The sequence below is a fragment of the Vicia villosa genome, linkage group LG6, assembly GCF_029867415.1.
Source record: "Vicia villosa cultivar HV-30 ecotype Madison, WI linkage group LG6, Vvil1.0, whole genome shotgun sequence".
Lineage (NCBI taxonomy): Eukaryota > Viridiplantae > Streptophyta > Magnoliopsida > Fabales > Fabaceae > Vicia > Vicia villosa.
This window is the reverse complement of record NC_081185.1, coordinates 150,462,833-150,486,332: the sequence shown is the minus strand read 5'-3', so window position 1 is coordinate 150,486,332 and position 23,500 is coordinate 150,462,833. Positions and strand designations below refer to the sequence as shown.

General features: G+C 34.3%; 1 protein-coding gene across 1 annotated transcript; it reads right to left on the bottom strand.

The window, feature by feature from the left end:
• Window positions 1–20,245: 20,245 nt before the first annotated feature.
• On the bottom strand, window positions 20,246–22,920 carry LOC131612756 (FBD-associated F-box protein At4g10400-like). Its single transcript, XM_058884506.1, has 4 exons — window positions 22,708–22,920; window positions 21,647–22,406; window positions 21,327–21,494; window positions 20,246–20,893 (listed from the first exon to the last, which is right to left on the bottom strand). The coding sequence occupies exons 2-4, from the start codon at window positions 22,385–22,387 to the stop codon at window positions 20,567–20,569; spliced, it is 1,236 nt and encodes a 411-aa protein (XP_058740489.1). The 5' UTR covers window positions 22,388–22,406; window positions 22,708–22,920; the 3' UTR covers window positions 20,246–20,566.
• Between the last annotated feature and the right edge of the window lie 580 nt (window positions 22,921–23,500).

The window sequence follows — 23,500 nt, the reverse complement described above, 5'->3', positions numbered from 1 at the left end:
GACAATTTTTGTGACCTTCAACAACAACCACCATCAGCAGGGAATAAAGAAGAAGAACTTGTGGATCCATAACCCTTGGCATGGAACATTTGGGAGACCCAGTTCCCAAATAATTTTAAATCATCTTCTTTGACGGTGTTTGATGGTAAAGTGATCCCAAGGAGCACGTGTTAGCGGCAAGTTCGATGCTCACTAAGGAAAAGGTATTAAGAAAACAAATGATTTATTTTGTGCCTTCGACAAAGCATGATGATGTTTTCGACAAGATATTTTGGCAAAGATCCAAGCACGCTGATAAGTTTATGTTCTATTTGGGACATAGAAATATTTCAAATTAACCAGACTTAGAGTTCGACGTGGCGGATTTTGAAATAGGCCAATAACGGTATTTTAGTCTTATCTGTTTCTTGAGAAGGACGCGTGAAGACTTGCAAGAGATGAAGCGCATGCAGACAAAAACATGTCATCGTATGATGAGAAGACCATTGTAGTCGAATTAGTATAAATAGGGGTTTAGTAACTAGATTTTCGTGTGTTCAATATTGTACTATACTCAAATTACTCAAAGCATCTGAGCGTATAGAAAAAGGAGTCTTTGAGAAATGTACGTTTGAAACACCGTTTTAATTTCTAAAAGAGTTTATTCGCATTCAAAGTCATTTCCATTTCCTTTATATTTCCATTTGAAACCTTTAATTTCCAGTCAAATTTATCATTCTTTGTCATTTATCTTTACCAACAAAACTTTACATTTATTTGCATTGCCTTTAAATTTATTAAATACCTTAGTATCCAGAAAAACCCAAAACAAAGCACTATACACATATGTCCTAGGATCAATCTAGTTGATGTTGCGAGTAACCGAAGTATTGAATTTGGAGGACTAGCGATTATTTACCAAAAACAAGGGTGAATAACACGTCAAAACTATCATCACGCAAATGGCCATTATTGGCGGGACCGACTCGCTCAAATGTAAACTGGTGGCAGGAATGTTAAAAGAACCAACCCTCTATTAGTACATGAGCCTTCGAGGTTCTCCATAACTAACTACCAAGATCTTACGAGGAAGACGGTCCATCAGTTCTCAGCCTGCAAACATGGAAAGGTTTCCACCACGAGCCTTTTTAAAGCCCATTGGGGCTATTTCGAGTCACTACAGGAATACCTGGCCCGCTTTAACAAAGAAACCATCAAGGTCTCCCATTTGAACCAGGATATGGTTGTAGGGGATTTCTAAGGTGGTCTTAAGGCAAGGCATTTATATGAGTCCTTGACTCAGAAATCATTGTCCTAAGAGATCATGTCTAGAGAGGAATGATACGTAAAAGGATAGGAGATCAATGCTGAGAAGAGAAAAAGGAACGAGAATGAGCAAAAAGTTGGAAAGTTAGGGATGGGTAGAGAGAGAATGCATTAGAATACAATACCAATTCCTGAAAGAGTAGCCTTCGAGCATGCGCGAAAATATTTGTAATGCCTTACCCCCATTGAACATCAGGCGAGAGTGGATTCTACAAAACATCTACCATAAAGAGATCATCCCTAAGCCATATCCACCCAAAGAAGACTCCATGGGAAATGACTCGGACAAATGGTGAAAACTTTTTCTCCTAGTATTCAAGGTTCCAAGATAATTCTAACCTCATTATTAATGTTGGACAACTCCAAGACGACTCATAAAGCATCCACCCAATCTCTGTCGAGGTAGATCGAATTAAAACTCAAGACCTCTTCATTAAAAGAGCTCGCGGGATGCTCCGTGAAGATCTTAACGAAACTTGAAGATGACGATACCAAGTTAGTGTCACTACTACTAGATGAACCAACAAAGATGGCCTGCATTTTTTACTTCATAAAATCTCAATCCATTCTCCCTGTATTACGTGTTAAGGGCTCCATGAATAACCTTTCCCCGACTCGTCACACTCATAAATAAAACCATTAAAAATTTTAACCAAGAAATGAGGAAAGGTCAAGTTTTTACCTGAGGTTGTGTTGGAGAAAAGGAGGAAAGGGTTGGGGGTTGAAAAATATGTTGATACAAAACCATAAAGGGACTCAGGAGTGAGAAAAATAAGATACGGGAAAGAATTTCTAGAGAGAAGAAGAGGAAAAAGGATGGGTTATAGTTTTTATTTGAGAATATGAGAATATTTGAGACCTTGGAATTCTTTATTTGTCAATAAATGTGACATATGATAATATTAGCCGTAAAACATATGAAAATCGAGTCAAATATACAGTGTGTTTTGGTGTTATTAGTTTCTCTACAAGATTTCATCTCATTAGTGATCAAAATCACTCTTGAGATGTAGTCAGGTACCTTCTAATTTTTCTTCATGTTGATATTTTTATACTGCTTACATAGACTCTGAAGCTTCACCTTCTTCACTGATGCGTCACAGACATAGCACCATACTAGTATGCTCTACGCAGACTTCACCGTCGTCGAATCAGGTATCTTCTAAAAACACGTTCACATTCACACACCGATGGATGTAGAACAACGCTTTATGATCCTTTTTCTTCGTTTCTCGTTACATGTTTCTTTGCGCTTCCATTGCATCCGCATTAACCTTTGTCTAACCTTCGTTGACGAGATCAGGCACAGATTGAGCGCCAAACAACACACGCACCTGAATCATCCACCGATTCCAATTCTTTCCATCAAACACCAAATGTTTCATATTCAAACTATCGTTTCCATCGTTCATCTTTGATATTGTGCAAGAAATCACTCATATCTTACCAAACACTCGTGTTTCTCGACCCCTCGAAATTAAGAAATGTGGTTCCAATATGATCTCGATCTTCAATTAACTGTGATCTGAATAAATATGAAATTAAAATAATCACCCACCTCACGTACACTCGTGTTTCTCTTCCCGTGGATCTGAATCGGGGCTATAGATATCAATTGTTGGAGCACAATGAACAAGATGAAGATGGAAGAAGAGAGAGAAAACAACTATAACAAACTTTCTACTCAAATTGAAATTCGGTTACAATAAATGATTCTACTCACTACCTTGTTAAAAAATTCCAAAGCAAATGCAATTTATATAGAAAACCCATATTGGGCCAAACTAATCAAAGCTTAACACAAAGCCCAAATCAACATCCTAATACTGAGTACTCTGAATGCAATATATATATATATATATAGAGGTTTGCTAACATAGACTCACTTGATTTTATGAAGGTCTATTTTAGCAACATGCACCTTAGGTACATTTAACCATTTTTTAGTTAAGGTATGCTAAAACACACCTTCATAAAAATAAGTGGGTGTATTTTAGCAAATCCCTGTGGAGTTTGCTAAAATACACCTACTTATTATTATGAATGTATGTTTTAGCAACTTGCATCTTAAGGTGCATTTAACCATTTTGTAGTTAATGCTGGCTAAAATAGACCTTCACAAAAATAAGTAGGTCTATGTTAGCAAATCACGTTTATATATATATATATATATATATATATATATATATATATATATATATATATATGGAGCGTATCCAGTAAGAACTGATATCTTTTGTGAGAAATGAGAACAATAAATATCAACCGTAAGATTTAATTAACGATTGTGATTTAAAAAATACAATTAAAGAGTATGATACTCTTTGCCTACCAAATAATAATTTTTTATACTAAAATTACACTCAATCATTAATTGCATCTTCCTTCAAAATCTACCGGAATTTATATACTGTCTTCTAATATCAATAACTTTATTGTCTTCCAATATCAAGAACTGTCTAAAGGTAGTCTATTATTCATTGCCTCATAGGTATTCATCTTTTGTTGTTGGCTTTATACTTGTCATTCTAAACTTTTTTTTTCTATTAATCACTTTTTTTTTCCTGGTATTTCTCTCTTAATCGTAATGAATTTCATTCCAATTAACAATTTTTTGTTAATGAGATTTAGAAGTTTATATAAATTTTATTTTATAATTCATTTTATCTTTTAAGTTATTATTTTTTCATGTTCATTCAAGTGTGCCCTTGAAATATTTGACTTTACTAGCCAAGCCATGGTTCTACCCAAATGAAAATAAGTCCCTCTCAAGAAGGTACAGAAAAAGTAGAAAGAAATGAAAAATCCAAACAAGGTACAGAATAATAGAATACCGTAATTGAAACTTGAACTTGAGATATAAAACCAACATAAATCTAAGCTTCATATTATGTAAACATTTCTTCAATTATAACTGAAATTTATTGGTGCCAACAGCCATATTTGTACAGAAAAAAATTCATAAAAGCTTAAGCTTTCAAATAGGACAAGCGAGATTTGAAATTATAATTGAAAATAGTGATATTTTATTATTTTGACAGAAATAGTAAAGAAAATTCTGGAAAAAAATTATTGACTAAAAGGAAGAATAAAATATTGCCATTTTTGATTTGGACTGAAATATCTAATCTTAATTGCCCTCAACTTATTTGGATCATGTGCATCATACTTTATTTTAATTATTTAAATCTGATGGTTTATATTAATAGTTCTCGTTTCTCATATAAATATCAGTTCTCACCGGATACGCTCCCTATATATATATATATATATATATATATATATATATATATATATATATATATATATATATATATATATATATATATATATATATATATATATATATATATATATATATATATATATATAATCATTTTAAATATTTTTCTCTTTATTTGTATACATTATAATATACATTTCTTAAATATAATTATATCATTTTTATTTTATGTTTATTTAATATTTTTTTACTTTTCTTAACCCATGCCAACGTCACATATCATAATATAATAGAAAATGAGAATGGAAAAAATTGAATATTATTTAATTACTTAAATGTCTTTTTTTAACATATATAATTTGTGTTGAAAGGGCAGCTTAAAGATTTCATACCTATCTAGTCAACTTTTTTATCTACCAAATATTGTCAATCTTATTGTCTACCAACTATTTTCTATTGAGAAGTTGCCACTCTTTCGCCGTCTTTCATGTCTTTCATAAAAATTTATATGTTCTATGACAAATGTAATGTTTTAAATTATATTGTTGTATTTTTTATTCAATTGAAAGGATATGTTTAAAGATTTGTATATTTAGATTAGGAAGAAAAATTAATATTAAAACTTTAATTTAATTAATTTTATTATTAAGTGAAAATAACTCTAAAATAACATTTAAAAATGAATTAAAGAACTATATCATAAGATATTGTTCTTGATTTAAATCTAAATGTAAATATTCAAAAAATATAAACATGTTATTCTTAACATAATGTATCTTGAACAATAGATAAAACATGAAAAATAAGAACATTTCATTAATAACTAAACATATGTCTATATCAATATATTTTATAAATAAAAAGTTCAATAATTCATAAAATATACAAATTCATTATTTGAATTCAATTATAAGTGAAAATTCATAATTAATTTAACATTAATTGCAATATATTTGATGCATATAATTATAATAATTTTCACTTATAGTTTGAAATTTTGAAAATTAATTATAACAATTGTTATTTATAATTGAATTCAATTTTAACTTGTTAAATTAATGTTATAACCATAGTATATTAATAATATTGTAAGTCTTAGTTCAAAATTTCAAAGGAACAACAGATTTAGTTTATAACTTGTTTAAAAATTAATGGAACATTAAAAAAAAAAACTTTAAAAACAATTTATTAGCGGGTAGATATAAAGAAAGAAATTTATAAATATGATAGTTTTTCCAACCTTTACCTGGAATAAATTTAAAATTTACACTCATTTCGTATTTTTAACATATTTATTATATATAATGTTGATTCTCACTTAAAAATAATGACTAAAAAAAATCATATTTCATATATGAATAATAAGGAAGAATCCGTTGGTGGGTGGTGTTTATGGTATACATGACTCCTATATAATACATGATAATGATATAGAATCAACTGTGTGTGACTTATCTAATATTAAAAAAATATATTTAAACTTAAACTTCATAATTTTTTTTATTAGTGTGCTTATATTTCTTTAATCAAAATTTGCAAGACTTAAGTTTATAAATTAAAACTATTAAGCTCAAATTTAATTATTGATCATAAGTAGGGATGTCAATTGCAGTTGTTAACGGGATCACGTGAAAATTATCTGTCTGGAGCTTCGAAGTTGAGCCTATCATAAGCGAACTAAACACATTGATGTGAGGCTGCATTTCGTCATAGGAATAATCGAGCGTGGAGAAGTCCAAGTGCTGAAGGTTTCGACTGAGGACAATGCTGCTGATATGATCACAAAGACATTGTCAAGTTGCAAGTTTTTCCACTGTATGCAGTTGATAAAGCTGCATGAAGAAAGCTAGTTTGTTCCCTTGACGTTGTAGAGTTAGATCCAAGGTGGAGATTTGTGAGATATTGGATCAAACTCTAGTATGGTCGAAGGGTAGCTTCTTGGTTCGACAGAATTAAGCATGAAGTCGAAGGTTGCTCACATGCTTGTGTCGAAGATGCTAGGGTTGTTAGCATGTTAAATTAGGTTTTAGTGTTTAAACCCTAATTTGTTAAGCTAGCTTGTTTATTAAGTTGGCTTGTGTAATGGGCCTTGTGGAAAAAGCCCATTAGTTGTATGTTAGGTTTTATTATAAATAGCATACTAGTCTCACATCATTGCTAAGCTGAAAATCCTAATTTAGGGTGAGAGAGGTTATTTGTTTTCTTGTAAACTTGTAATCTTGTTTTTTAAGAGAAAGTAAAAGAATAGCAGTTATAACCAATTCTTGTGTTCTTCTTCTTATTTGTTCTTTATTCTTCCGTTTGATTATACTTTGTTCTTGATATTGAATTCACAACAAATTGGTGCGGTAAGCGTGGAGAAGATGCCTTCAACAAAGTATGAGATTGAAAAGTTCACCGGAGTGAATGATTTCGGTCTGTGGCGCTTGAAGATGAAAGCCCTACTGGTTCAGCAGGGTTGCTTGGAAGCGTTGAAGGAAGAGGCAGCCATGAATGCAGAATTGACGGCAGCGGAGAAGACGGATATGATCGAGAAAGCACACAGCGCAATTTTGTTGAGCCTTGAAGATAAGGTTCTCCGGCAGGTATCAAAGGAGACGACGGTATCAGGGTTATGGGTGAAACTTGAAAGTTTATATATGACCAAATCGCTGGTAAATTGACTCTACTTGAAGCAAGCTTTGTATTCATTCAAGATGATTGAAGATAAAGTGTTGGCTGAGCAGTTGGATATGTTCAACAAGCTGATTCTTGATCTTGAAAATATTGATGTGAAGATCGATGATGAAGATCAAGCGCTGTTACTATTGTGCGCTTTGCCTTGATCACATGCTCACTCCAAAGAAACTCTCCTGTATGGAAGGGAGTCCCTGACGTTTGAAGAAGTTCAATCAGCCTTGTATTATAAGGACTTGAATGAACGAAAGGAGCATAAACCTTCGACTGTTGGTGAAGGTTTGGCCGTTAAAGGAAAATTCTTGCGAAAGGATGGTAAGTTCGACAAGAAGAAGGGCAAAAGCCAGTCGAAGTCTTACAGCGGCGAAGCATCTGGTATTCGATGCTATCATTGTAAGAAGGAGGGTCACACGAGAAGGGTGTGCCCTGAACGCCTGAAAGATCATGGAGGTAAGGATAATGGTAATGCAGCCATTGTTTAAGATGATTTCGAATCATCTGATGTTCTTGTGGTTTCAAGCAGTGACTCGCGATGAGAGTGGATAATGGATTCAGGTTGAATTTGGCACATGACTCCAAACAAAGACTTGTTCGAGGAATTATGTGATCAAGATGGTGGATCAGTATAGCTGGGAAACAACAAGGCTTGAAAAATTGCAGGTGTTGGATCTATGAGATTCAAGCTCCATGATGAGTCAATAAGGTTGTTGACTGAAGTCAGGTATGTTCCTGATTTGAAGAGAAATCTACTTTCTCTTGGTGAGTTCGACAAGAAAGGATATGTTTTCCAAGGAGAGAAAATTATCCTAAGAGTCATGAAGGGGTCGAAGGAAGTCTTGAGAGGCGTGAAGAAACAAGGCTTGTATACTGTTGAGGCTGAAGTTGTAAGTGGTTCGAAAAATGTTGCATCCACGAAACCTTTGTCGAAGACAGAAATCTGGCACATGAGATTGGACCATGTCAGTGAAAGGGGTCTGTTCAAATTAGGGAAACAAAATCTGCTTGGTGGAGACAAAGTCGAAAAGCTGAAGTTTTGTGAACCCTGTATACTTGGAAAATCTTGCAGAGTGAAGTTCAACAAAGGCAAACAAAGAACACATGGATCCCTTGATTACATCCATGCTGATCTTTGGGTGCCTACAAGATGTCCATCACATTCAGGAGCAAGGTATTTTCTATCCATAGTTGATGACTATTCTAGAAAGTTATGGGTATTCATCCAGAAGACTAAGGATGAAACTTTTGAGAATTTAAAAAGTTGGAAGACTCTGGTAGAAAATCAAACTGGCAGGAAGGTCAAGAGGTTGAGAACCGATAATGGCCTTGAATTTTGCAATGAAGCGTTCGACAGCTTCTGTGCTGACTCTGGTATTGCAAGGCACAGAACTACTGCAAGTACTCCACAGCAAAATGGTTTGGCTGAAAAGTTTAATCGAACTATTTTGGAGAGAGTCAGATGCATGTTGACTAGTGCGGGGTTAAAGAAGGTGTTCTGGGCTGAGGCTGTTTCGACAGCAACATATCTGATAAACAGATGTCCTTCGACAGTGTTAGATATGAAGACACCTGAAGAAGTTTGGTCGGGACATCCACCAGATCTCGACAAATTGAGAGTATTTGGATGCGTAGCCTATGCTCACATTAGGCAAGACAAGGTCGAACATAGAGCTCTGAAATGCATGTTCATGGGATACCCTAAAGGAGTCAAAGCTTATAGGCTATGGTGCCTAGAGCCAGGTCACAGGAGGTGTATCATAAGTCGAGATGTAGTTTTCAATGAAGCAGAGATGACCTTCAAGAAAACTGATGATGATGGTCAAAGTGCAGAAGAGCTGGAACAAGTAGAGATTCATGTTGAGGTGGAGTAAGATGATGCTGAATTGCATATCCCTGATGAAGTAGAAGAAGCAGAAGATGCTGAGGAAGTTGAGGAAACTGTCGATGATTACCTATTGTCAAGAGATAGGTAAAAAAGAGTCATCAAGCCACCTCAGAGACTTGGGTATGCAGATTTTATAGCTTATGCATTAATCTCTGCCAGTGAGGTTCTTGATGATGAACCTAGAGATTATAAGGAAGTTATGAGGAGTCGAATTAAGACTAAATGGCTGAAGGCCATGGATGATGAGATGAAATCTCTTCGTGATAATCATACTTGGGAACTGATCAAGAAACCTGTTGGGGCAAGGTTAGTAAGCAGTAAATGGATTTTCAAAGTTAAGGAAGGAATTGAAAGAGTGACGTCGAAAAGATACAAGGCAAGGTTAGTTGCAAGGGTTTTCACTCAGAAAGAAGGTGTCGACTTCAATGGTGTGTTTTCTCCTATTGTGAAGAATAGGTTCATTAGAATGTTGCTTGCCATGGTGGCACAGTTCGACCTTGAACTGGAACAGATGGATGTGAAAACTGCGTTCTTGTATGGTGATCTAGATGAAACAATCCTGATGAGGCAGCCTGAAGGGTATGTCGAAAAGGGGAAGGAAGTTTATGTGTGCAAGCTAAAGAGATCTTTATATGGACTGAAACAATCTCCTCGACAGTGGAATAGGAGATTCAACAAGTTCATGGCACGCATAAGTTTCATTAGAAGTCAGTTCGACCACTGTGTTTACTTCAGATTTCAACCTGGTAATTCATTTGTTATTATGTTGCTTTATGTGGATGATATTGTCATAGCAAGCAACAATGTCGAAGATGTGATGAGAGTGGAGGCTGAACTCAATAAGGAGTTCGATATGAAGGATCTGGGAGCTGCTTTCAGGATTCTTGGAATTGACATTCGAAGAGATAGAAAGAACTCGAAATTATGCTTATCTCAAGAGGCATATCTATGAAAGATTCTCGAAAAGTTTGGTATGTCGAATTCGAAGCCAGTTGTGACTCCGACAAACCCTCAATTCAAACTGAGTATTGATCAGTGTCCCAGTACTGATGTCGAAAGAGCCTATATGAATAGCATCCCATATGCTAATATAGTTGGTTCTTTGATGTATGCTATGGTTTGTACTAGACCCGACATAACATATGCATTAAGTCTTGTAAGCAGGTACATGGCAAATCCTAGAAAGGCTCACTGGCAAGCATTGAAGTGGATTTTAAGGTACATAAATGGGTCTCTGAACAGAGTCTTAATTTATGGTGGAGCCTTGGGTGAAGATAGTAAAGCAGCAATTGAAGGATATGTCAACTCTGATTATGCAGGTTGTATGGATTCTAGAAAATCATTTTCTGGATATGTTTTCATTATGTTTGGCACTGCAATTAGTTGGAAAGCAACACTTCAGAAGGTTGTTGCTCTATCAACCACTGAAGCGGAGTATATTGCCCTAACTGAAGCTGTGAAAGAAGCATTGTGGCTTGAAGGTTTTGCAAAGGAGCTGAAACTTCAAGGTCGAGGTATCACTGTTAAATGTGATAGTCAAAGTGTAATACACATGTCGAAGAATTCAGCCTATCATGAGCGAACTAAGCACATTGATGTGAGGCTGCATTTTGTTAGAGGAATAATCGAGCATGGAGAAGTCCAAGTGCTGAAGGTTTCAACTGAGGAAAATGTTGCTGATATGATCACAAAGACATTGTCAAGTTGCAAGTTTTTCCACTGTATGCAGTTGATAAAGCTGCATGAAGAAATCTAGTTTGTTCCCTTGACGTTGTAGAGTTAGATCCAAGGTGGAGATTTTTGAGATATTAGATCGAACTCTAGTATGGTCGAAGGGTAGCTTCTTGGTTCGACAGAATTAAGCATGAAGTCGAAGGTTGCTCACATACTTGTGTCGAAGATGCTAGGGTTGTTAGCATGTTAAATTAGGTTTTAGTGTTTAAACCCTAATTTGTTAAGTTAGCTTGTTTATTAAGTTGGCTTGTGTAATGGGCCTTGTGGAAAAAGTCCATTAGTTAGTATGTTAGGTTTTATTATAAATAGCATACTAGTCTCTCATCATTGCTAAGCTGCAAATCCTAATTTAGGGTGAGAGAGGTTATTTGTTATTCTTGTAAACTTGTAATCTTGTAATCTTGTTTTCTAAGAGAAAGTAAAAGAATAGCAGTTATAACCAATTCTTGTGTTCTTCTTCTTCCTTGTTCTTTATTCTTCCCTTGCATTATACTTTGTTCTTGGTATTGAATTCACAACATGTTTGTTACAGGCTTCTCAAATTCTTCGCGTAATTACATTTTATTCTACACAACTTCCTGGTCCAAACTACCACTGTCGTGAGGTATGATCGATTGATATATGCAGTTGTAATCCGTAATATTGCATGAGGTATTGCGATATAAATTCTGATTCTACTATTCTTGGTAAAACTAAGTTGAAACTCTCACTGCAAGAAGATTCAAAATACTGAGACTTTTTGAGCATTGCTGAAGGTACTTTTTTCTGTTTGATATGTGACTTTGTTTTCGGGTGTTGAACTTACTTCAAGTCTTACAGATTATGATTATTGTATTGAATACATTATAAACAGCGTTGCAGCTCATGGCAACACATACTATGGCCATTATCGGTCTGCAGACGTCTACGTCTGCTCATATCATTTCTCATATAGCAAATGAGCTACATGTTCCTCTTCTATCGTTTTCAGCCATAGATCCTACTCTATCCTTTGCTGATTATTGAATTATGTTTGCTTTAGTGGCCCTAATACATGTTATCTACAGGCCAGAAGATATTGAAACATGGATGTATTTGTTAAACTTTATTTCGATTTTTGTATTATCTAGATTTATGCTTCAATAAGCTTCTTTGGCTTATAGATTTCCAAAGCTTCTCTCTTTTTTCTATCAGAAAAATTTCTTGCAGGAAAAGCCTAATCAGACTGACAACTAATTTTCACTTTCACTAGGGAAGGAGGTGAGTTGTGTTAACCTTTAAATTGAATTTTGTTGAAAGGGATAAAACGTATGAGTGTTTTCTTTATGTTAGATAGAGAAGAACATTTAGGGATGTTATGATCTATTGATAAATCTGTTTCATCTATGTTGTTCAGGATGAATTTCTCATTGTCGAAGCTGCATTCCAAGAGTTTTGGCTGAGGGATCTAGAGGACTCGGTTCCCCAGGGAAACATGCAGCCATTTATAGAGGAAGTTGTTCTGCAAGGTATCTAAATGGGATTTCGACATTGAAGAACTCCACGTGCATAAGAAGTCTCGAACGCGAGGCTTGCTTCTTTGGTTGAAGTCCATGTACGAATAGACAGATGTGAACTTGCAGGATATCTCGCTGTATACACGCATGGCGGGTTTGAACATTAAGCTTACTTTCTCTGTGATGAATGACATAAGAAAATATTATCTACTCTTTTTGGAATTCCTCAAGGTTTGATTGAACAACAAGAGGAAACTACATTCGAGGTAAACACGAAAGATGTTTTACATATATCTTTTTTAAGATCATTTTTTGTTGATTGGTTTATTACAGTTGCAATTTATCTATCTCTAAAATCTTTATGGCGTGGCTGTAACTACATTGTAACAATGTGTATTATATGATTAGTCTTTTGGGTTGGCTCTCCTAATGAGCTTGAGTGATAAAAACGGACGATGGTATTACAATTACACTTACAACGTTGTTGCAGAGATATTTTAAACATGTTTATATTGCAGTTATAATTGTAGTTGTTGACTGTAACAATGTGTATAATATCTTATTAGTTTTTCGGATTAAGCTCTCTGTCATACCCCAAAATTTGCCCACCATGTTTCAAGGTATTTTTACCCAAGGAATCTCCTCGGACATTTATGATCATCAGATGCTCAAGGCTACACAAGAATTGGGCATGCTCATCCTTCTCCTAAACAAGAGGTCCCCAACTAGGGTTTGTTTCTCCTCAGGGAAAAGAGATTTATGACACCTCAAGTGGACCTCATGGCCTCTCATATGCCTCAAAGAATCCTCATGCCAAGTTTCAAACCCTGATTCCAAAGATTGCTCAATCAATTGCTCAGATAATCAACGGTCGACCAGTTTGACCTAAAAGTCAATTGTGGTGAAAGTACTGTCAAAATTCCTGATTTTTGGTCAACATCCTCATGTTGAAGTATCATTCATAATTTGATCAAGGATTGACCTTGATTCATCAAGAAAAGTTCAGAAATCAACAAAACCAAAAGTTTCTAAATTAAGGTTTTTTGACCTAAAGTCAACTGACCTTTGACCAGCCATAACTTTCACATGGAACATCAGAAATTTCCCATCCAATCCTCAATTTGAAGGAAATTGAATTCTCTACAACTTTGTCTCTAACATGCCAAGCCTAAAAATGCTTCATTTGGGAGATATGAACCAAAACATTACAGGTCCTTATAGAAGTTCGCAAAAAGCTGTTTTTTGTCAGGAGCCATATCATCAAGATAAAATCCTCAAATGGAAAAAAGGTTCCAAAGTGGCTTGTAGAGGACATCTTAAGGTTTCCAAAAAGTCCTAGAACTCCTCCATATCTTAAAAATTGAGGGAGATATGCCTTATCAAAGTTGGACAAATTTGAGTGAAAAATGTGAAAAAATATGGTCCAAATTGAGTTTTCTTGCAAATAGGCCCAATCTATCTTGTTCCTTAAGTCATTAAGGAGACCCAATCTGATTGCCACGTTTTATTTGTGATTATTTGATTTTTATGTGAATTTTTTATTCATTAAAATCAATTTAATCAAGTAATTAAAAGGAAAATACAAAGAAATTTGATTTGCTTTGATTCTAATCAAATATAATCATCCAAATATCCAATATTAAGTGCAAATTTCGTGACAATTGGTTTTGGAAAGATTGAGAGGAGATTGGATCAAGATTGGCCAATTTTAGAAGCTTTCACAAATCAAATTTTCCAAGAATTCTAAACTTTGATTCATCAAGATTCTTTCCAATTTTGTTGACCTAAACTCTTCTCCTATAAATATATAACATAACCAAACCCTGAGGGACGATTTTCTGCAGTCAAGACCTCACCTTCAAGCTCCAAAAAATTCAAGAATAAGTCAAGATCGAATTTGGAATTTGAGGGGGATTCAAGGTGTTTTGAAGGTTCCAATACATTCCTTGGACAATTCTGAAGCTGGCCAGACCATTCTCATCAAGCAACACGTCCAGAATTGCGCGCAATTCGCCATGGTTTGCACCTTTCTATTCAAGCTCGATTTCAGTAATTCATGCATTATCAATAAAAAATCCATTGCATATTTGTGTTTAGTACTGTGTTGTGATCGATTCTGGAGATTTATTTGTATTTATATGCTGTTATGAACGATATGCCATTGTTAGGGTTTGTTAGTTTCAATTAGGGCTTTTTGATTCAAGACAAATTAAGCCACAAAACAGGTACCATTGCATTCATATGAATGAGACAAATTGATTCATGGAATCGCGCCAAATTTCTAGTGCATTTTGCTCGTATTCGTTGAGAACAGGTGTTGTAGGTACGAAGCTTTTACAGCTCTCTGCAAAAGAGCGCTGTAAAAGATGCCAAGAAGTTTTTAGTGAAGAAGATGAAGTGCTGACGTACTCTGATTGGCCAGAACGCGCGCGGGTTTTTTTTAAACTTGAGAAGATCAGGTGCGTGCCAGTCCATGTGGTTGAAGTGGTCCCCTCGCTCCAGGCTGTCCGATCCCACTTATATTTGATCCAACGCACTCAAGGTTGGGAGTCCACCAAGGTCTTTCAGCGCCACACCACATCTGATCATAAGCTAAGTTTTCCAAATTTTTTTATTTTAATTACATAAATTCCTTTTATTCTTTTTCTTTGTTTTCTTATATTATAATTTCTTTTTTCTTATTTATTTATTTAAACAAATTAGTGTTTATATAATATTTTATAATTTTTTATCGAAAATCCGATTTTTTCATAATTCCATTAATAATTGTTTTTTTTTTTAAGAATTCAATTTAAATTTTCAAATATATTTTTAATCAATTAAATAATTATGATTAATCCAATAATTATTTAATTGGTTAAATTTAATTGAACCTTTGTTTTTATCCTTTAAATGGTCATTTTAAATTTTAAATTTTATTTTGTTAACCCTAACTTATCCCAATAAATTAGGGTTGACGATCTTTAAATGCACTAACCATTTCTCTTCTTCGTGTCTAATTTTCAGGGTTAACCAGGATCGATGAAAGCTCAAACCTTGTGGTAACCCTAAAATTACTATTATTTAATTGTTGTTCTTTCTTGCCTTTATTTTTCTTATCAATGGGTTTTTGGCCATGTAATCCCTCGCCCGAGGCCTTGTAATAGTTAGATTTTGTATTATTTGTTTAACTGCGTGGTTAGTAATTTAGGGCGTGAAAACCTTGAATTAAATTTAGAATAATTAATTACAAGATAATATTTCTGAATCAACCACGTGATTGTGCACCCAGACACCTTTAATGGTAACCCCTCTTGACGCCTTGTTGCCTGTTGCCTTATGAATTTAAAAATAGTCAAGTCCCTCGGATACTAGGATGCCTCAGTGAATGTTGCCCTCAGTTCATTATCATCACTGAAAGATCATAAGTCCCTTCGATGTTGCCTTCGGTTATATGATCTTGTCCCTCGAGGTTGCCTACGATATGAAGATGATAGTCCCTTTCGATTGCTGATGTATCCTCATTGGTTGCCTAAAACGACTATTTTATCCTTCCCTTAGACTACCTGCCCTCTTTATGGCAGGGTCAGTCTTATGGCGAACGATAACCTCGATGACCCTTTACATCCAATAAAAGGACTTCCTACCCTCCTATGGTATGGATAGCCCTGAAAAGCTAAAAGAACCTTTTTTATGATATTAGGGTAACTACCTCTTAATTGCTTGCTCTAGTTTAAATTCAATTTTATCCTTTTTCAAAAACCTTCAAAAAGGCTACGCTTATTTACAAGCTAAAGTCCTTATTCAAAACCTTTTTCTATTCACTGCAAACATTTTCAAACATTTCAAAGTGAGCTAAGAAATTAAGAGCCCATGGATACAAAGGGTGATTTAAACATTCCCTTTGTATAACTTACCCCCCGGACTCAATCTCTTTCAAAAAAGTTTTTTTTTATGTTCTTTTAGCCTTTTTTTAAATTGGATAAAATAAAAGTCGGTAGTGACTCTTGCTTACCGCGGCATTTCTTTAAAGTCATCTCTCCCACCGAGTTACACTCTCATTATCAAATTAAGTCATAACAACGGCTGAAAACCTTGATGTTGAAGCCAGAACTATAGTTGCTAGCAGCAGTTTAGAACAATGTGTGTAATATCTAATTAGTGAATCAAATCAATAAAAATTTGAATTTTTTTCTGAAGGTTTTTGGAAGAAACAACATGGGCAGCAAGGCACCAAGTTAGTATGACCAATGGGGAAACGGAGGGCTTGGCAGCGATGAGTACGGGGATGATGTGATGGTGAAGAAGAATAATAAGAGCAATGGAAGTGGCAAGATGGTAGACGCAAAGGCTATGGCGCCGGTTAGTATGGGCAAAGCCAAAACTATTGCAATTCTCGGTGCTGACAAAGCAAAGTCAACTGCTATGGTAGGTGCTCAGAAAATGAAGAGTGGCACCTCTGCTGGATTCAAATGGATCAAGAATCGGTGTAAGAAAAAGAAGTAAGAACCAAAAAAACTCACTCATTTCCTTGAACTTTTGGACAGTTTCATATCATGTCTTTGTTAAATACACCATTGGTGCTCAACTATAGTGATTGATTATAATGATTTGGTTTTTAATTTGGAGTACATAAGTTCATAATAGCTTTGTTTTCTATATTTCTGGATTTATATTCATAGATAAATTTTACATTTTTACTTTTATGTCATTTCTGCCACAATGTTCAAATTTTAGGGGGAAATTACAAGTGATGCTTGATCTGATAAACTGATTAATTTGGATTGAATCAATCTATAAAATGTGTTGGGATGGTTTTTTATGCATTCTAATCTAAACTGAATTTTATAGGGTTCATATCTCTTCCAGTACTGTGCAATTTATCTAATTTGTGTTCTCTTTGTAGCCTTGCTTGGCAGGGAATTAGAGTAGGGACCAAGAAACAGAGGTATGAGAAAATTAGTAAAAAAAGGTTTCTACATCAATTGAAGTAAGTTAAATTTTTATGCAGTTGTTTTAGTGCTTATATCATCCACTCTTTCATAACCTATACTAAGAATTTACGCTCACAGGCCTTGTGTCAAGGTTATCCAACAGAAATTGCTTCATACTTCCATCACTGCCGCTCATTAAGGTTTGATGATAAGCCAGATGTGCGTACCAGACCATGTATTGTTGTCATCTTACGCTATATTTTTATGTGGCCTAACAATTCTCCCTTTATATGATTTTGATTGTTTTTAGGATATTGGAGGACGTGATATCCAAAAACAGGAAATTTGCGAGGCTGTGGAGTTACCTCTCACACATCACGATTTATACAAGCAAATTGGTACTGATCCTCCTCGAGGTGTTTTACTATACGGCCCCCTTGGAACTGGTAAAATAATGCTTGCCAAAGCTGATGCTAATCATACCACTGCCGCCTTTATCAGAGTTATGGGCTCTGAGTTTTTGCAGAAGTATCTTGGCGAGGTATGAATTTGTCATTTACGGTTGGAGTGATGGTGACAATGTTGTACTTAGCTGTCCCTGTTTGCTTTTGAAGATTATGTGTTTCAGCTTCTTAATTTTCAATATTACTTTGTTTTTGTATGTATTTTTTTTCAAAAAGGTTTATCATTGATAAATATTTTATTAGGATTACTTAAAAGAAAATTTGTATTAAAGAAAATTAGAATATATAGTTTTTTTTGTAGAAGGGATAAGAAATAAATTGTAGTTGTCTGATTTTCTACATTTCTAAAAAGTATGAAAATGATGTTATCTCTTTTTGAAGAGTACATGCCATATCTCTTTTTGTAGAACATGTATTTCGATTCAGTGGAGGATCAAAGTTTTTCGATTGCCTCAAAGTGTTGTGTTATGCTTTGTATTCAGATATTGCAGCTGTAATCTAACTACATAAAGGAGTATCAAATGTTAGGGGGAAAGTACATTAAGTTGCTTCAGAATGTTGATACTGCAGAAACTTGTGAGATAACATAATATTGTTTCCAAACAATGTATTTTATCAGCATTCATGGTGAAGCAGAATAAAGGTTTTAATAAAGACTGATTGTGTGAATACCAAAGTAACTTACAAACCAAACATGCTCTAACGAAAGCATAGGCAAACATAAGAACTGCTTTCAAACTTTCTTTAGTATTCATTTTCCATCTTTTCTTATAGGGGTGTTTGGACAAAATAGGTAGGCTTCTATCTTGGAGAATTATTAACTCTTAATGATAGTTAATACAATTATGAAATAATTTGTTGTGCATAAATCTCATTTTCAACTGACTTGACATAATAAAAGATGATTCCAACTTTGTACTAGAAAAAAGAGAAGATTATTGAAACTTATTCTTTTTATTGTGTTGTAAATATGTGATATCAATCTAGAATTGGAATTTAATTACTAGCTTTATCTTTCCAGTGGTTCTAAATATGTTGCTTTAAAAAAGTCGTTTAAAATACATTTGAAGTTATTTGATGAAAAAGTTATACTTTCATGACCTTTTCATGACCTATGTACACGGTGGATATAAATAACTTTTGTATGTTATGGTTCATCAACATATTTTAAATTTGTATTCTCTCATAAAATAATTGTCTTATTTGTGAAAAACCAAAAACAGAATTTCGGGTACCCGTGCGAACAAACAGGTAACTTACTAATAACGTGTGAACGCATGGGTAACTTACCATTAACGTGCAAACGTACGGGTAACAGTCCAGTAACGTGCAAACGTACGGGTAATAGTCCAGTAACGTGCAAACGCACGGGTTTCACACCAGTAATGCGTGAACGCAACATACTAGTAACGTGTGCACGCATGGGTATCACATCAGTAACGTACGAATGCACGGGTAACATACCAGTAACGTGTGAACGCATGGGTAATAAATTACTTTTTTATATATTCTTTTAGATCTTTCTCTTTTTGGATTTTTATGTCAAATTATTTTTCTGTTGATACTCAACTAATGAAAATTTTTGGATATTTATTTGTCTAATTTATGTTTTATATGTCGGATATTAATTGTTTTTGAAACGCCGTATTTTTTATGTAATTATATCAATGTCTTTGAAGGAAAAAGTTTTATTTTTACTTTTCCACTTTAAAACATATATGTTTTTTTATTTTACATTAAATACTTCTCGATTTTAAATTAAATACAAACTCTTTTTAATATACTCGGTCCAGCCCAAACCAGTACATGTGCGGAGGCACGGGTATCCTACTAGTTATGTTTCAAAAAATATGGATTATACCGATTTTTTTTTAAAAAAACCTGTATAATTGCATAAATTGAATACCAACAATTTTAAAAATTTAGTAAAAACGCATATATTTTGTGAAAATTTTGGTATTTTAAGAAAATATATGGTAAAAACTCATAAGTTGAAAAAAAATACTAGTATTTTCCATCAAATCTATGAGTAAACACGTTTTTTTTTTTAAATCTAAAATATATTAATTTTTAATGATTAGGAGTATTATGATCAATTGGGGGGGGGGGGGGGGGGGGGTTGCCTATAGATTCTTCCTAACTATGAAAAAATCCCGCATCGCAAGTTTTCGAGTAAAGGCGTTTAATGGAAATTGGACCTAAGACATGGACATTTTTCAGACTTGGAAGATGTAAGGATACACACATATTGCCACTTGGTTAATCAATGCAAACGTATTCAGACATTGCAATAACTCTATCAGTTACTTTTGCTTGATCAAATTATATGATAGAGAGGACTACGTTCCGATTCCTCCATAACTGCGATCGGAAGCGGATTGATACCATTTAATGTCATAAGTAACTCTCGTATCGAATTAGTCAGTTCCAGTTCAGTAGACCAGATACTGATGGTAAAAAAAAAATTATATAGAATACTCTATAAAGGTGAATCTATATTGCATCATGACTAAGAAAATTCAAGCAATGCTTCGAGGCCTATCATATGCTTATGTATGATGTTGCAAACAAAATTGAGAAATCCACACCAAGCTTTCTTTTGTCAAAAATAAAAATACAAGTTAATTATGATATTATCTAGCTAGTCACTAATAGGAACATGAAGTAGCAGAAGCTTTTATACAATCCACCAGCTAATAGCTGATCACATGGAAAGAGAAAAGAACCACCTAAAGATAAACTAAACAAGAGCATCAAGATAACTTCAACACCAAGCAACTTAAGTACCAACATTATTATTAAGCATTGCCGATTGCGTGTAAACCAAGCAACTTAAATATCAACATTATTCTTAAGCATTGTCGATTGCGTGTAAACCACACATATCTTGAAAACTAGAACCATTCCACCGATAGTTTACAAAAGGGTGAAATCGTTGGACAAAAGTTTAGTTCATCTAAACATTTCCGCTGGTAAATCGAATCGGTTGACTTTGAACTTTTGACTGTCATGACTTGTAAAAGTGGAGCATTCTGTAAAATATATTTTGCAACTCGAAGTGAATCCAACATACCATCAAAGGTTACCGTGCAAGATCTGAGGTGAGATGAAATGCATTTAGGAACAGAGTTTGGACATTTCCACTTTGTCAATGATATGCTGGTGAGTTTTAATGCCCACGAACTTTTGTCATCCGCATTTTTGGTGTATTTGGGGAAAATCTATTTCAAGAAACACAATGACAGAATACAACAATATATAAAAATTGAGGTGAGTTGGTTCGAATATAAAAAAAAAAAGGGTCTTGCTAACCAGTTCCCTCGGGGCAATGGTTAAGCATTCCAAAAAAAGAAAATATTTTATTGAAAATTTAATATTTCAATTTTTGAGACATTAAATACGCAGATTACCGAGATAAATTTACTATTTTTAAAGTCTTAACCATTGCCCTGAGGGCACTATTAGCATTTCCAAAAAAAAGGGAGAGGAAATATAATACAATACAAACATTCAAGTTTTATTATTCTAATTATATTAAAAGGTGGGAGTGCATTTGCATACTTCAAGTGTCCACAGCTAAAAACATAAGTAAATAACAAGATTTATAGAATACACTAAAAAATACAGAATATATATATAATAAATGGGACAAACCTTAGCAATTAAAAGAATTTCAAGGATGGGACAATTCTGGAGCACATCCATTAAGTCATCCCAGCCATAAGAGTGAACAAACATTAACTCAAGGTGGATCAAGCTTGGAAAAACATTAGAGCCTTTGAAATAGGAAATGATGTTTTCATTGGGAAGCATCACCTCTAACTGCAAATTCCTCGAGACAAAAAAACAAAGATAAGAAAATAATTGAAATGACATCAATCCAATCACTATTATAAACAAAGATTTTCTTTTACAACTTCATTGAATAATTGAGGTATCTGAAAATAATTAAGGAAGTCATATCGTATTTGTACCTGCAGAAACTGGACATTATAATATATCGCTTTAAAGAAAACATGATATGGACCGTTACCCACTCGTGTGGGTGGGATACTTGCACTTTCTTTGTAGCCAACCATAACATACAAATCTTCAAGAACCAATGATTCAGATATCAACTTCTTGAGATCCTCTAAATTTTGTAAATAAACACATTTCAAATGAAGGGTTTTAAGGGAGGGAAGATCTACGGACAAAATATTGCCCGCCACACATAATCTCTCGAGTTTGAGAATAACAAGGGTTCGACAACTAAAAATGTTGTTGGGTGCTACGGAGATAAATTTATCCACCAAGGAATTAGAGTGGGCCATATACATTTTGAAAGCAGTATAAAAATGAAACATGGAGAGTTGGAGATCCCTAACGCCACGCAGTTTTGCAGCTTCAATCCATTGATCATGGTTGAAAAGTAATAATTCAGAATGGCAACAGTTAAGGTGAAAGGCTCTAATAGGTTGGCTATTCATTTCTGGGGATAGCATGACTTTGTCAACCCAGCGACGGAAGCATAGGAAATCCTCTTCACCTTTCACGAATTTATCATCAAAATGGAGATCCACTGTGAATTTGTATAGTGGTTTCCACCTCTTGGAAAGAAGACGGGTGGTGTAAGCGAAATTAGGAGGAAGAAAGGAGAGTAAGTGACACAGCAACTCATCTGGTAACTCACTAATCCTATCGACATTAGCTTTCAACTTTGTATCCTTTGCCATAAACTCTCTCTAATTCTTTCTGCAAACAGTAAATGAATTTCAACTTTTAATAAAAAAAAAACAACAAAATTACTTGAACAATGAAATTTGGTGATAGTTATTATTAATTAACTCACAGTAGAATAGTTATGTGAAATTGGAGTCAAAGATTTTATGATTTCTCAACCACCGTATACCCAAATTGGAGTAGAATAGTTATTATTAGGAGTGGATTAGGTTTTGAATAAAATTAGTGAACACAATAGAGTTGTTATGAATAAGATAAGAGTGCACATAAACATGAAGGTGATGATAGAGAGTGAAGGTGAGAAGGATGTTACCGAATTTTCAAACTGCCCCTCGGATCACCGCGTCGTCAACCGCTGCTCAAATCGTAGTGGGGACTCACAGTAAGGGTTTTTGTTTTTGTTTGAGGTTCAAGAAATATAGGAAAAACAGTTGTTTTTGGAGATAATGCCGAGAGTTAAAGATTCTCACAATAAATTCGCAACTATAATTAAGCGAACCAATTCCAACATAATTTCAAACTCTATTTTGAGTTTTGACAATTTGATTGTTTAGCTTCGTTCATGAACCAAGTAATAAAAAAAAACAATAATTTAGAGAAAGTTTTTTTTTTTAAGAATATGTTACTAGAAAAATTAAATATGTTTTGATTGTTTATAAATATTTTAAATTTTATTTGTAGTCTCTACAAAAATTTTATGAATTCAGTTTTAATTCTCTTGAAAACTGTTTAATTATTTTTGAATTTTTTTACATACATGTTTAGAATAGTGTGAAATATTTATTCACCAAACTTTAGAATTTTTTTAAATGAGAAGAATTTGTTCTGGTCTGGGCCGAGCAAGCCCAAGTCTCTTGCCCGGGGTCAAACAGGCCCAATCTGGAACTATGGCCGAGCAGACCCATTTACGCTTCAGGCCCAATAACACACACGTTAGTCGTTACAAACATCAAACCCTGTCGAGATCAGAGAGCCCTCTCGTCAAACTGAATCCCCCCTCGAAGAAGAATTGAACGACGAAGCCATGAGAGAGGAACTGGACGTGGTCGAAGAAATCTGATCGGGAGCATCTCTCCGTGAAACCAAATTAAAGCAACAAATAACTT

Bases quoted from the DNA above. Each gene is read 5' to 3' on its own strand.
- LOC131612756 (XM_058884506.1), bottom strand. From the start codon at position 22,387: ATGGCAAAGGATACAAAGTTGAAAGCTAATGTCGATAGGATTAGTGAG. The intron at 21,495-21,646 runs GTACAAATACGA...AGGAATTTGCAG, and splicing joins ATAATGTCCAGTTTCTGCAG to TTAGAGGTGATGCTTCCCAA. The intron at 20,894-21,326 runs GTTTGTCCCATT...TTCTTGAAATAG, and splicing joins AAATTCTTTTAATTGCTAAG to ATTTTCCCCAAATACACCAA.